This window comes from Strix uralensis, chromosome 12 (genome assembly GCF_047716275.1).
Source record: "Strix uralensis isolate ZFMK-TIS-50842 chromosome 12, bStrUra1, whole genome shotgun sequence".
Classification (NCBI taxonomy): Eukaryota; Metazoa; Chordata; class Aves; order Strigiformes; family Strigidae; genus Strix; species Strix uralensis.
This window is the reverse complement of record NC_133983.1, coordinates 21,457,747-21,472,646: the sequence shown is the minus strand read 5'-3', so window position 1 is coordinate 21,472,646 and position 14,900 is coordinate 21,457,747. Positions and strand designations below refer to the sequence as shown.

Sequence of the window (14,900 nt, the reverse complement as noted above, 5' to 3'; positions counted from 1 at the left end):
TCATCCCAGCAGCAAATAAGGTATGTCTCCCTCACCCTTCCTCTTCCATTTTGTCAAGATTTGTCAACTTTTTTTCTGGAAAGTGTAGGGAAAGACAACCTTCCCTCAGGTTCTCCTTCCTTTTAAGCTGAAACCCACCAAGTCTTAGTACACAGATGATTACTTAATTTGATACAACAAGGTTTTCTAAATTCCAAATCCAAAGAAACTTATTGGTAAAATGCTTATAAAAACACAGACAAAATTATGAGTCTGAAAACCAGGTTGGTTGGGGTTTTTTTTTTTTTTAGATTCTGAATTTGCAAGCAAAAACCCATAACCAGATGCTATGAAGACCACTGGCCAGGTATTTTCATCTGTATCACAGCCTAAATAGTGGTATTCTAGGCAAATCTATTTCTGAAAAAATCTTACGCTAATCTATCCTCTTTATGAAAAAATAAAGTCCATTTTTATAAATAAAAATGTGTGGAAACGAAGCTGTACTTTTAAGGCGGAATAGTTGCATATTGAAGTTTTTAACAGTTGAAAATGCAACGAATCATGAGCAAACCCTTAGCACAGCTTACAGTCCTTTATGACTAGCCTGCAGCTTAAAACTAGAACATTAACAAATCTACATAGTGCCTGGAGAAAGATCAGAGCTAGGTAAATGTAGGTCAGCTAAGCCCATGAGTCAGTGCAACTCTGCCTGCCTACCATTTAAGCAATCAAAGGCTCAAAAATATAGTGTGTGATTGTACCTTCCCTTTTTTTTTTTTCCCCTCCAGTTCAGAGTTTCTTGGGTGTTATTACAGAATTCTTATAGCTGAAAGTTAGTCATTTTCCACACATTTTACATGAATTAATCTAAGGGGAATTTATACCATTAAGAAAAAAAAAAAAAAGAACGATCATTCTTAAATGCTCATTTTCTGATCAGAGGAAAAACCAGATCCCTGGCTAGTATGAAAGCACAAGTTGGTGACATTTCAGTTGCAGCCACAGCATTACAGGAAGGACAGGCTGAATAAGAAAATGGCCCGACACTATCATGGAGGCACAACGTGGATCCGAGCAGTTTATCCTGAAGATTGCAATTCAAATATTCACAAGAGCAGAGCAGGTTGTGCTCTTTCACTATTATTAGTTTTCATCAATAATGTAACATATTTCAAATAAGAAAAGCAAACCGAAATAACGATACAAAACACAAGACAATTTCTTACACCCAAACAAATTCTGTTTATGTATTCTCTTCATTCCATTACCAAAAATGAGGTGCTTGGTGGCATTCTTCTATCTCAAACAAACAGCAGCTGCCACAAAGTGCAACCAGCCCAAAGAAGCCATCTATAAAGTGCTGACTGTAGGTAGTGGGGGGTGGGGGGGGAAGGGAGTGGAAGAATAAAAAAAACAACCCATCATCTTACACAGACACCACTGCACTATGATTACAGTGTACCTTCCCCAACTACAGAAAGACTTTTATCTCCTGGTCTCCAAAGCAGGACTGCTCCAGCAAAAAAACACTTTGCCGTTTCATATTTAAAGCTTCCCCCAATTGATTTTTTTTTAATCTGTTCTGCAAAACAACAAAAAAGCACTCTCAAAACCAGCCACAATTTTATTTTGTAAATAATACAGTATAAAGAGGGAATGTAGCTGTGTATCTCTTATATGTGATCATAAAGCAATGGCCCAGTGACAGGAGGATTGTATCGACATTTTATATACCTTTTAATTTGCATCCTACAAGAGAGCGTCGGGTATTCTTGCTAAGAAAATATCTTCCCTGTACCTTCCACTGGAACCCAAGGTAAGAATATACATTCACATGTTATACATACAAGAGCTGCAGCGATGAGCAGTCGTTTTGGGACTACAGCAGGAATACCTGGAAAGTACACTCTGGACATCAAGCAAGAGGGAAGATAACAACTGAATTGTCAGGGCTGATTACATCAATTCTTAGCTCTTTGGAGAGCGAAAGACGGAATTTCTGACACTTTTACACCAGCAGCTCCACCACTACAAGCCCACAGAACATCTGCCAGTGATTCAGAGAAGTAACATTTTCCAATCTATTTCCTTGCAATGTTAAATCAAAATAAAAGCCAAACAAAACTACTTTCCTATTAAATTCTCCACACAGGCAGTCCTTGCAAATATCAAAAGAAAAAGAAATACTTCCAAAACTGGTAGATAGGTCCCTCTTCAGTTTTGAATTCAAGAACAGTGGTTGGTAAAACACCTATTGTTAAACCTCTATCTTCACACCCTCAAAGAGTTTGAAAACACCAGCTTCAAGCTGGTTGCTCATAACTGAGCAAACACTTTTACTTCAAGCTCTGCAAGCTCTGCTTGCACTGAACTAGTTACTGAGTCTAATGGGCAAACTGTAAACTCTTCCTATAATGAAGAACAAAAATAATTAAGACTTGAATTATTCTGGTTTACTATAGCATGATAAGCACTGAAGAGAGAGAAGCTGAAACATGAAGTTACTCAAGAACACAGCCAGTTTAACTACTATTTTATTATAGGTGGGGCAGGCAAAACAATCTCTTATTAATTTTATCTAATACTTCCCAGAAGAAAAAACCCTTGGTATTAGCCATTTTTTTCTCTGCCAGACTAAAATCATTAGGGCTGCAACCTTTTGTGCCAGATACCTACCTACAGCAGAACAAGCTTCTAAGAACATGGTAGTAAAATCAGTTTTGCATCTGGAGAACACTGCTTTAGCCACATTAAGTAGCAAATTGTCTTTGAACACCTCACAGCAGTCCACCCAAATTCCAGACATGCTGTATAAATCAGCATTTTTTCTGAGGTTTACAAAATCTTTATTTAGCAGGTATTTTAGGAACTAAGATTTTGAAGGCTTACTTTCAACGAGCTTCTCAATTCCTCCAGGTGGAAAAATAGCACATGCACTATCTTTTCTACCATCCACATAGTTCATAGCATGGAGGAGCCAGTACATTCCTAACTCAGCAAGGCAGGATGCTCTGGGCTACCAGGACAAAGAGGCTTTCCCTGTAATGGCTTCCAGCTAGCAAGCTTCAGAGGTGCTTGGCAGTGCCCTGGCAGAGGAAAACCTTTCTTCTTCTGTGCTTACTATACCTGAATTTACCTCATAAGGAACTTTTATCCACCAAATCCATGATTTAAAACAGTAAAACTAACACATCTCGACTTGGATGAGGTTATGAGAAAGGAAAGACGAGGTAGAACTCTGGGAAGAAAAAGTACAATAAGACCCTGAGTTTTAAGAAAATAAACAAGTTTGACTATAAGCACATTTTTAAGTGGTTCAAGGAGATTACAATTGGCTTGATGAGGTCAAAGATGAGGAACAAGAGTTAGATGAAGAGATGACACAGGATCTGAAGTTATTGGTAGAGACAGCACAAGAAAAAGAAATGGAAAGAACTGGTCTGTGCCTGCCAGACCACTCTCCTCTTCAAAAGCTGAATTACCACCCCAAATTCTGGAATTGCATAATCATTCTACTGTTAGTCAGAAGGCTCTTTAATTCAGATACAGCAGCACGTATCTCAGCCTCTTTAATAATACTCCCTCTCTTGTGAATTGCTCCATGCGCTTGAATAGTAGACGCCCTTTCCATGTACATAAAGGTGCTAACCTTGCAGATACAGCATGAGACAATCAGGATGGCACCCTATTATTTAAGATAAGGATATTACATTAAAAATTATGCTTCTAAAATCAAGTAATCAAAAGCAAAGCTGCATAAAAATTAAGACTGCTTGTATTTTCATTTGATTCCCACTAGTTTGTGTATGTTCGATATTTTCTTTGCTTATTTGCACTACTCACGTCTTCACAGAGAACTAACACCTCAAGGATCAATACAGACCTGTCCCAGAGGACAATTCCACCCTGGGCAGTAAGGAGACTGTTGTTCCAGTTTGTCAAGCAAGCTGAAAAATACACCAGAAGATAAAAGTAGGAAAAGAATGGACAGCCTCTGAGTAACTGTAGCTCAACGTCGTGGAAAACTAAAAATCTATCCCTAACAGCACCACAGCTAGACAAGTCACCCACACAATGCTTTTCACAAGCAATTACTCAGGGGAGGAATTACAATGGCTAAAATTAGGTGAGGTAAAAATTAGCTATCTGGACTCCATCCTGACAAGAAATACATATCAGCACCTTCAGAAGGCAATGGAGCCCACCCACCCAGGACTGATATGCCCCTTTTGAAGGCCAAACCACATCTCAACCCTAAATTTCAGAAGTGCTGAATGCTTGAAACTACAGCTGAGTGAGATTTAACCTAGAAAGTTTAGTATTAATCTAAATGTGGTGCAAAGTCCTATCAAAACCACACTGGCCACCAAGAATAAAAAAAGACAAGGCAAAAGCTAATGATACCCAGAACTGGTACAGGGGTAACCACCCTGGCAAGGCACTACACATTTAAAAGCGACAGTAAAACACTGGCTGATCATTAAAAACAAGCACCACCAGCCTCCATTCACTAAGGCCACACAGGTTTTACTTGCCTTTTCATTTTGCTGGATTCACAATCCCACCTCTTTTGTGCCAGTTCTGGCACAAGCTGAATGATCAGCGAGATGACTATAATCAAACCGAGAGGAAAATAATCCAGATTTTTTTTTTTTTTTTCCTGCACTGGGGGAAGGAGGGTTAAGAAAAGATGAGGAACCAGCGTACAGCAAAAGATGCAAATGGCTAGGAGCAACAATGAATGAGACTTTCCCCTTTATGCGTTGTGACCTGCCAAAAATGGGTTATAAACTCATAAAGAAACAGCCAAAAATAAGACAGAAAACTTGCAAAAAACACAATGATTGGTACATGACTCAAGGGGATCACAGAAACGAAACACAATTACCACATAATAAAGTCTCCTGTATTTTAAGCTCTGTAACTGCTGGAGTTTGAGAGTAATCCTACAGAGGTTCTTACTTAGTTTCTCTCTGCAGGAACTCGAGTCACTTCCACTACTTCTCCACGTGACACACGTGTATGCTGTATGTCCCCCGGCAGACAGAAACTGAGGACCCCATCTATTGTTTTGACTCTCTGTACATACACAGCCGTCCATCTCCTCCACCAGCCTGACGTGTGGTAGGTGGCAGGTGGAAACCCAAGAGGATTTGGCACTGCCCCTGCCAGCAACTTTGTATTTTGAAGTGGTATGCAAGTTACAATGAAAATTGGGACACCACAAATGCCACCCTCTCCTGAGATAGTTTTAGAGCATAAGTATCAGTAACACAATTTTAAGTAGATGCAAGATAGCTGTTAAAACAAATGCACAGATTAATACTGCTGCAACTAAAACACAGAGAGTGAGCATATTAAACACCCATATTTTATAATGGCAGCATTAAAAACTGAGTACAAATATGGCACTAGGTTTACTGCATAACAATGCTGTAAATTAAGACTTTTTTTTAAGGTAGCTCATTTTAGAAGAGTAATACTGGTGCTACTTCATGTCTGTCTGCACACAAGATCTTCTGTTAGTGCTCAGATTTCTTTTGCACCTACAAATGAACAGAATGCAAAACAGAGCACTCAAGGTATTTCCCAACACACAATATTGAAGATAGTGAAATTCTGCTTTCTGAGGGGGAAAAAGGGACTAAACCAGAGTATACTCTGCCATACTATTACTGATAAAGCCCACAACACTATGAGATGAGAGCACACAACTGACAGCTCAGGGTCCCATGCAGAGAGGAGTTAAGAGTCACCACCTCTCTGGCCTGCCCACCCAGCCATCTCCAAACGGGAAGGGCTCTTCAGCTCACCCACTGCAAGGACAGAAGCAGCCGCTGCCTGCAGTGTCCCTGCTCACACCCCTCACCTCCACGGGCACGCCTGCAACTCCAGCACCTTCCACCCTCGCCATCATCCATCTACAGTACAAAGAACGGAAAGCATTTTAGGGGACCCCACGTAAATATGAGCAAATTGCCATCTAATCTGCAACGCAGATCTGCAAAGGTTGAGCAACAACAATGAAACCACACCCTCATATTTCAGCCTGCGTATTGTGAATTTATAATACTTTCCACTTTCAAACACCACCAATTTAGGCAGCTTTTGAAAGAACATGCTTTCTCATGTGGCTGTACGTTACCTCCTTTGGTCCCAAATCCAATTAAAAAATCTTGCAAATCATAAAAACATTCAGTAAACACGATCAGTCATTCATACTATTGTTCAAAATGGCTGTTTGCAAATAAAAGAGAAAATACAAACTAAACTAAGTTTCATATTAGTGATGTCTGCCATTTTCAAATATGGCAACCTCTGGCTACTCAGTAAACACACTGGATGCGTCAGACACTCATCTGACCGTCAAAGACGTATAGCAAGCAGTCGTTCACTAATTACAAGCTTTTTTTTAAAAAAAAAGGTGTCATAAAATAAATAAATTTGAAGCACAGACACAGCAGATTTGGCACGAAAACCAAACAGCTATAAAATACCTTAGCTCTTAGCTAAGCCCTAAGATTTTTGGCTAGAAAAAACTGTGAGAATTCAGACTAACTGTAAAGTCATGCTACAGTGAAAATATTGTCCATGCTCATGCTATGTAGCCCAGCACACAACTGAGCACTGCTTCTAGCAATGAGGGATCCCTCTAGCCCACTGCAACTTCTGGTCAGGTGCCCACCATTACCAGCAGCAGTACAAAGCAAAGCAAAAAAATGCCTCCGGGTTGAACACTGATGAGAACTAGGGGAAATCTCTATTTTAAGGATGCAATTACACCGAAGCAGAAAACCGTAATTGCCTTTATGTGACAAGGTGTAATACATATCCATCGCCTTCACCCTCCCCAATTAAGGAACCTCTGAGTCTTTGGCAACATCCAAAACCCCGCATGACAGCATCTGGTATTTACAGTCATTTTGACTCACAGCAACAAGAGTGACCACCACAAATCAGTGTTGTGTTTGAACAAAGGTAAAGTTCAAGAGACTGAGAATGCAAACCTGTTGATATAAGCAAACTCAACAGCTTTATTTCTTCTGCTCCAAAAGCTGACTACTCCTCTTTCACACTTTTATGATTCTGCTGCACTTACATTTTCTGTCGCTTGCAATGCCAGGATGATAATTTTATGTATCTCAGAAAGCATGTGAACAACATAAATCCTTTTTTTGTTGTCTTAAGTTTTGTTAGGGAGCTTTCACTATCTGTGATTTGTGGAAGCTTAAACTCAGCCTTTAGCTGAGAAGAAGAAAATGGGTATTGGGAACTGCCTAAATAAATTGTCTTTGACTTTTTTCCAACTTTGTATCAATTAACTACAGTGCTCCGCAGAAATTTTCAAACAGTGGCAGCTTTGGGTTTGTATCCCAAAAGTAGCAGAGGAACAGAAAGTGAGGTTTTCCATGCTTTAAGGACATAAGAGCATATTTTTTTTTACTTACTTTGGTAACAGCTAGCTATTATTAGAGACCATATGATTTAATGGGTAGACTGAAGTAGACTGGAACTCAAGAGAACTTGATTCTTCTAGCAATTCAGCTGTAACTTGTGCTGACAATGACTCTTTCTCCCTGCTTTATTTCCCTCTCCTTTTATCATACCTGGTCATACTTAAAATGGCAAGACCATCCCAGATTACGTACTGGTATAGCATCATTTTTAACCAAATACTCTCTTAAGTAGCACAGTCCAAAAGCATTATTTGAATACAATTAATCTAATTGCCTGTTGCTACCATTAAAATAAGCAACTGAACTTCCTACATTTCCCTCTCCATCCATCCTAATGCTTGCAGCAAGAATCAAAGGGATTATCAATATCTTGCCTCTATCTCCCCTTTTCTCCTGTCAGAGACATTTCTTTGTAAAGGTTAGCTTCAAATTAATTTCCCTTTTTAAAACTTACACCCAGCCTGTTCAAACAAGAGCCACGTGCAAGCAGGAACTCTGCTTCACCAGACAACTAGGAGCGAGAATACCCATGGTTTGATACCACATACAGCATTTGAAGTTGATACATTCACACAGTGAAAGTCAGCACATCTAAAGCCACTCTTGTCATCTGACACCTATAATCCCACCTGCATTGTAGGAGTTTTCAATGCTAATAACAGGTATCTTCAACTTAAAACACATATATATATTTTTGCAATACAGGCTAAAGAGCAAATCATAAACATGTTCCCGTCGAAACAGGTATGTGCATATGGCAAAGCTGTTTAGGTACTCATGAAGAGAAGAACATTACCTTGACACTACAAGAATCACTAATGGTAATATGTTGCTACACTACCTACAAAGGAATCCCACTCCAACAGGACAAAATATTTTAATGACAAAAGCCTTCACTTCTTTGTATGAATCATTTACAACTTCTGCATTTTAAGTTACACTGGTAAATCCATTGCCAGTCTGCAACATTCACGGGGAAGAATGAGGCAGGAAACCTGTGAATCACTACAGCAGGCTCTAAATGTTGTATGAAAAAACATGCCCACTGCACTGAGGGAATACAGAACTGCTATTTCTGCTGGTATGTTCAGTTTGATTCAAACAAAACAGAGAGAAGTCTTTCATACACAGAATTCTTTGAAGAAAACCTACTTTCTCGTATTTTTTTTAATGCATCTTTTCACACAACTTTTAGCGATATGTTCTTTGCAGTTTCTTACAGATAGGGCATTTTTCTCTTCCACCTCAAAGCTGAGCCCCAATTGGGGGGCTTACTTTTTTAACAAAGTTAAAAAAATTACAGAACCCTTAAGTGATTTTCCACTCACTTTGTGTTAACGTTACATTCAGTGGAAGCTGATCCATATCCCTTTCTTTCCTACTACAATTCCAATGCAAATAACATACAATGCTTCTTTTAAAACTTCCATACATGATACGAATTCACATACAATACCATAAGCAGCAAAATTCCCAAAAGCACTCTTGCACATTTCTATCAGTTTGTACAGCACTAACATTTGAAACTATCATAGGATCTCAAGAAGGCCTTTCTTAATTTTATGTTAAACATACTTCTCCATAAGGTGTCTGATTTAAATAAGCCTTAACATACACTCTGTTAGGGCTACTGTGATTTAAGCTACCTCCTGCCTAACTACAGGTGAAGAAAAACAGACCTTGTAGCACACACCAAAGATCAATAAATCCTATGCTGTCAAACAAGGAGGAAAAGTTCTTATATGTATTTAAATATCAAGAACATCTACAATTAAATTAGGTATTAGAGAGTCAAATACAAAATGAAAAAGACTAATGTACTTCAAAGTTTTACTCTATTAGAGTGTTAATGAATATATTAACATGAGTGCTAATCTAACAAAAACCTTTAAAGTGTTTTAAAAATAATCAACACAGAACCACTATTGGGAACACTTAAAACACTTAAACGCATACATTACAGTTTCATAAAATAAAAATAGGGTTTAGAATCCCAATTTTAAAATATCGGACTGCTCCATTATGGAGTGTTTGGGGGTGTGTATATATATATATCACACACACACATGTACACACACACTTTTTTCACCATGAAGCATAACTCTTTGTTCCATAATCCCCAGTTGTATGTTTAATGATCACACATAAAACACTTCCATCAGAAAGAAAAACCGCAGTTCTAGCATGTTTAATTCTTTGGAAATGAACATCTACATTGCTGAAATGGCATTAGAGTGACAAATGACTGTAATCCAATGGCCCAAGGCCAGCAACTTCTATTACAACAGATTTGGCTGTTTTGTACGACACAGCATGTTGCATGTATATCACTAAACAGAAATGAGACTGCTTAGTTTACCTATAAACAAAACCCCACTTAACTTGACAAGTATTTTAACAGCTACACAAATGCAAAAAGCAGTGTGTCTAGGCAACTGCCTACAAAAACTGGATTTATTAATAGGTAAATGGCTGGATCCATTCAAAGACGTCTTCAAATCAGTGCTATAGTCTAGAATGCACAGAATAAATAGCAGTGATTCACAAAACCTGTGGGTTTTATTCTATTATTTGCATGCTGCCATATAGTTCCAAATTTAAGTTCTATGTCAGTTTTCCCAGACTATTTTTTTTTTTTTTTTTAAGTTAACCAACCCACATTCACCCACTGTACTCTGCATGGATTCACCATTCACATTTTAGAAAGGCAAATGATACCTTCTGGCTACCTAAACTCACAGCTTCAGCTGCAGCCTGAATTCCTGAGACCACGGAAGCCTAAAACAACTACTCACTCCACAGGCAAAAGCTCTTGCAAAAGGACAAACCCAGGCCCTTCTGAGCAATGAAATCAAGACTCAGAAGAAAAAAAGGGGGGGGGAGACAAATCCAGATTCTTCACTGCTTTAAAGCACACAATAGCAACTGAGCAGGACAGGGGAGAAGCAGCAGCTACAGCACGATGATGCACTCCAACACCTCTCTCCAAATCCACCCATGGGCAGCCCTTGCCCAGAGCCACCTTTCATTATGTGGTCAGGGTGTCCCCCATAGTTTTCAGCATATTCCACAACCCTGACGGATAGAATCCGCACTGTCCTCTCTCCAAACACTTCTGGCTGTAAGGACACTGTAACATTAAACACATCTGCACGGATTCAAGCAAGCTAGCACAAGAAACTCATCCAGCTGCATAACAACCATTTTTTAAAGATTTTTTTTTTTTTGAGACAGATCAATTTCCTAATCAAGGTCACCCACAAACGTCAGGTAGTACGCTGCAAAGAAAGCATAGAACAAATGCCTACAGACTGCTGCCTTTTCATTTTATTTCTTTTTCTTCCAGAAACAGCACTGGCTTAAGGGAACATCAAACTACACCCTGCCAGGGAGCAACACTCCAAGCCAGCCATAAAAGAGGTAGTTTGCAGTGCAGTATTTCAGGGAGTCGGATTGCACGCCATGTTCCGAGTTCCAGTTATTCTGGTTGCCAGGCCAGACACAGGCTTGGGTGAGGATGAGCAGCTTATGAGCTCGTTCAGTTTTTTCTGAACTCAATACCTATTGGTTTTTACTTCAGCTGGGTTTGGGGGCAATACAGTACATTTAAAATGGCACTGAGTTAATTTGACACCACAGAAATGGTGAAAGAACAAAACAAGCATAAATGATTCATTCTGCTATGGTATCCTTTCTTCTGCTTAACTTGTTTTCACAAGATTTATAAGTGATGCGTTTGTATTAATTCTTTCCATGAAAAACAATAGGAAAAGTGGCTAAAACAACTGTTTATACAGTTCCTACACAGTATTACTCTTTTCAAACAGGGAAATAGTTTTTAAAATGTCTTTTTTTTTTTAATGAACATTTTTAGATGACCTTGATGACAAATGGTTCAACTATATCCAGTGCTAAATCAGCTCAACATCTGCACTGTCATACAAAACCTGTAGTGATACAGGTTTACTTGTAGCTCACCTTACTGAAAAAAAAATCTTACAGATTTTGAATATACTCAGAACACGCCCAGAAAACTGACAGCACACTTAAATATCTCATTAAACGATTATGAAATAATGACACAGAACACTGAGGTACAAACGACCAGTAGTATCTAAACTGTGTTACCATATACTCATGTGCCAGCTGACTAGCTGGCCATCCCAAATTAATGCCCCTTTGAAAATGTGCGATATGGTCATGTTTCATGATTCATTTGGTAGAATGTGCTACCTGACTGATGAAATATTTCTGCCCACTGTTACATGAATCCATTAATTGGCAGAAATCTGACTACGCATTTTAGCTATTAAAAGAGCGTGATTTTCTTGAAGATTTTTCTTCCCCGTGTGACAAAAAAAAAGTCTCAATTACAGTACATTCAAATTACAGTCATACGGAAAAACGAAGCACTTTTGCCTAGGATTCTGCATTATGACACAAACATGACTAAATAATGTTATTTAGTCTTGTGCTCAGAACAGACAACTTTTATCAAAACTCTCTAATTTTTCTACTGATCTGCAACACTACCACCCTAAAATAAAACGGAAACGTGTAAAATTGCATCCCTGAACTTATCTTCAGGTTCTCCATCCCAGAGAATGCAAAACATTGTTACCTTAGTTCAGTACTACAGGACTATATTGCTGTAGAATATGTATTCACATAAATCCCAGACAGCATTTAAATAAACTGTTTACAATAGAGAAAAAAAAAGACCACAAAAATAGGCTGTGTTTAATGACATGAACAAAGCATTAACTGAAAGGTATCTTACAGATTTGCTTCTGAATTATATATAAATTTAAGCAGCAATCCTCACGAGACCTAAATATCTACCTCTATCTATAGAGTTGATTTAAAATAGTCTATGTACAAGCTAGTACTAAAGATTAATTTACAGTGTAGTTTTAATTACAGCTATGCAATGCTTCACCAATAAATCGTCAGCTGAACTCTTCTTTTTGTTTCAAGGTACACCAACTTAATTAAGTACAGACACAAAAATGTCCTTAATTCTTCTAAAGCAAGAAAAAAGCTGCAATGTAAAACGGTCTTATCAAACCGACCACATGCACTGCTGTCTAGTGCTGAGGGGAGGGGAAAGCAGCGAGTAAACCAGCTTCCAAGTTGGACAACGAATCCTTCTGATGCATGTGCATTCTAACTATCATTCATTAGGGCAGTAAAAAAAAAGTCCAAAACTAAGTAAGTTTCCTCCACTTAAAAAGCAAAGTTGAAGGATACAAAATTTTAAAGCCATTGTAAATTTTAAACTCCAGAAGGTGCAACTGCCCTCAGAACACCCACATAAAATCACATCCCTCTCTCTCTCAAACATAAATAAATCAAGCTGAACAAGAAATGTCACGATAGTTCTCACCGATTACAAACTTTGCTTTATAGAAAAATCATTGTCAGTGCCTCTGCTGCACAACTTTTTTACATGTGTCCCTTAACTGCCCTTCAGAAGAAAAAACAAAACAGAATTCAGAATAAAGCATCGCCTTGTTTAAACCACTTAAATTTTATGAAATGTATTTTGTATCACAAAATACAGTTTCTTAATAAAATTAACACGATCAAATATTTCTAAACTTTATTATTTGCTAACGACAAAGTTGTATGAAGTCTGGCAAATATACACCTCGGTACACCACACACCTTGCCTGACATTTTTGCTTTAAAGCTTTTTGGGAGAAAAACTTACAGTGAAGAAATAGTGAAGTTAACCCATTCAATCATTTGCCCTAAGCACACACTAGATTAGACCAGGAATCGAGCTTTTAACTTCCAGTGAAAAACTACCACGATTGCAGTTTTTTTTTTTACTCCGTGCACAAATCTTCTGGCTGGTTTAGTTAGTGGGAGACAGGGAAACTGCACACGCATCCCCATGCATAGTAATCTTGCAACACTCAGCCCTTTGCACCCCAATGCATTGAGGTTTATTGAGTGTTTGGGCGGAGGGGGGGGGGGAAGGATTAGTTTACAAATCTCCTTATTCCGTTCTCATTATAGAATCGCTTCTGTCTCTCCCCCCTTTAAAAAAAAAAAAACAAAACAAAAAAAAACCCACAAAAAACCACCCAGCTATCGACTCTGTTCCAGCCATCCTCTCTTCGCAATAGCTCAGATGGGGGTACAGCACCGACTTCACCCCGCACGGGACTTCCGCAGGCCTCCTCCTCCCCTCCGCTGCTTCCCCCTCACCAAGGCGCGGTGACACCGGCGCGGCGTGGGGGCGAGCCCCAGCATGCTGGGCCCCTTCGCGGGGCAGGGCCGCCGCCGGGAGTGCGGGAAACCGCCGTTCCGGCCGGCAGCGAGGCCCCTCCACCGCCCTGAGGAGATTCAATGAAGCTGCAGAATCACCCTGGGCCTAGTCCCGGCCACCACGCTCCCCCCCTCGACGAGCCGCGCGGCGGGGCCCGGCTACCCCTCGGAGCCCGTCAGGGGCCCCCGCAGCGCCCCGGGCCGGCAGCGCGAGGACAGCCCGTACCTGGGCGCTGTTTACGGCCATGGCGCCCCGCGTCCGTGGGGAGCTCGGCGTCTCCCAGGCGCCTCACGCTGCTGCCCCCGCCGCCGCCATCTTCTCTCTCGCACGCACCAGCCGGGCGGGCAGGCGGCGCGCACTGCGCCTGCGCAGAGCGCCGGCGGGAGGGGCGGGGCCGGGCGCGCGCGCCTCTGCGCCTGCGCGCGGGCCGGGCGGCGGCGGCGGGCGGTGGCGGCGCAGGCGCGGTGGCGGCCGAGCAGGGGGCGGGGCGGCCCTGAGGAAGGGGCCCGGCGGCGGGGAGCAGCGGGCGCTGCAGGGCGGGCGCCACCCGCGGGGCTGCCTCCGTCGGGGGGGAGAGGGGCAGCCCGAGGCGGGAAGGTGGGCGAGGCTGCTAAAAAACTTCGTCCTTCGGCCCATAGGCATCGGCTGGGGCCGGGGAGCTGCCGTGAGGTGGGCAGCCATGAGGCGGGCCCGGGCTGAGGCGAGCCCGGGCTGAGGCGAGCCTGCCGCCTCCAGAGCCGGTGGCGGGAGCCTGGTCCCACATCGCCGGAGCTGCAGCCGTGGGCCCGAACGAGTAACCTGGGCGAGGTAGCACGGCCGGCCCTGTGCCACTGGAGGAAGGTGGTGCGGTGCAGGAGAAACGCGGCTGAAAAAATGCAAGTGTGCAAGGAGCCAGGCTGCCCCCAAGGAGTTCATCGAGGGTTCACCTCGAAAGGCTGTACAAGGCCGCCTGCCAGGGGTTACTCCGGCGGGTGAGAGGTCGGCTGCCTGCCCGTGCGGTGGCAGAGCGAAGCTGTCCCGTGTCCCAAATAACGAGAATGGGAATGGGTTCAGCGTTTGTATCTGGAAAAAAGAAAATTAAGTGATTAAGCCAATCTCATGATTTTGAGAGGACTGAGTCATAACTGAACGCTGAAAGCCCCAGGCAAGAATGCATTAAAAGAATCGCTAATTTACTCCATATT

At 41.3% G+C, this 14,900-nt stretch overlaps 1 protein-coding gene across 2 annotated transcripts in view; it reads right to left on the bottom strand.

Moving 5' to 3' along the window:
* Positions 1-14,071, bottom strand: part of USP10 (ubiquitin specific peptidase 10) — a 54,686-nt gene extending 40,615 nt beyond the window's left edge. For both annotated transcript variants that reach the window (XM_074881141.1, XM_074881142.1), the window contains exon 1: positions 13,942-14,071. In XM_074881141.1, coding sequence (XP_074737242.1) covers positions 13,942-13,962 — 21 coding nt within the window. In that variant the 5' untranslated portion in view covers positions 13,963-14,071. The remainder of the gene's footprint in view (positions 1-13,941) is intronic.
* Between the last annotated feature and the right edge of the window lie 829 nt (positions 14,072-14,900).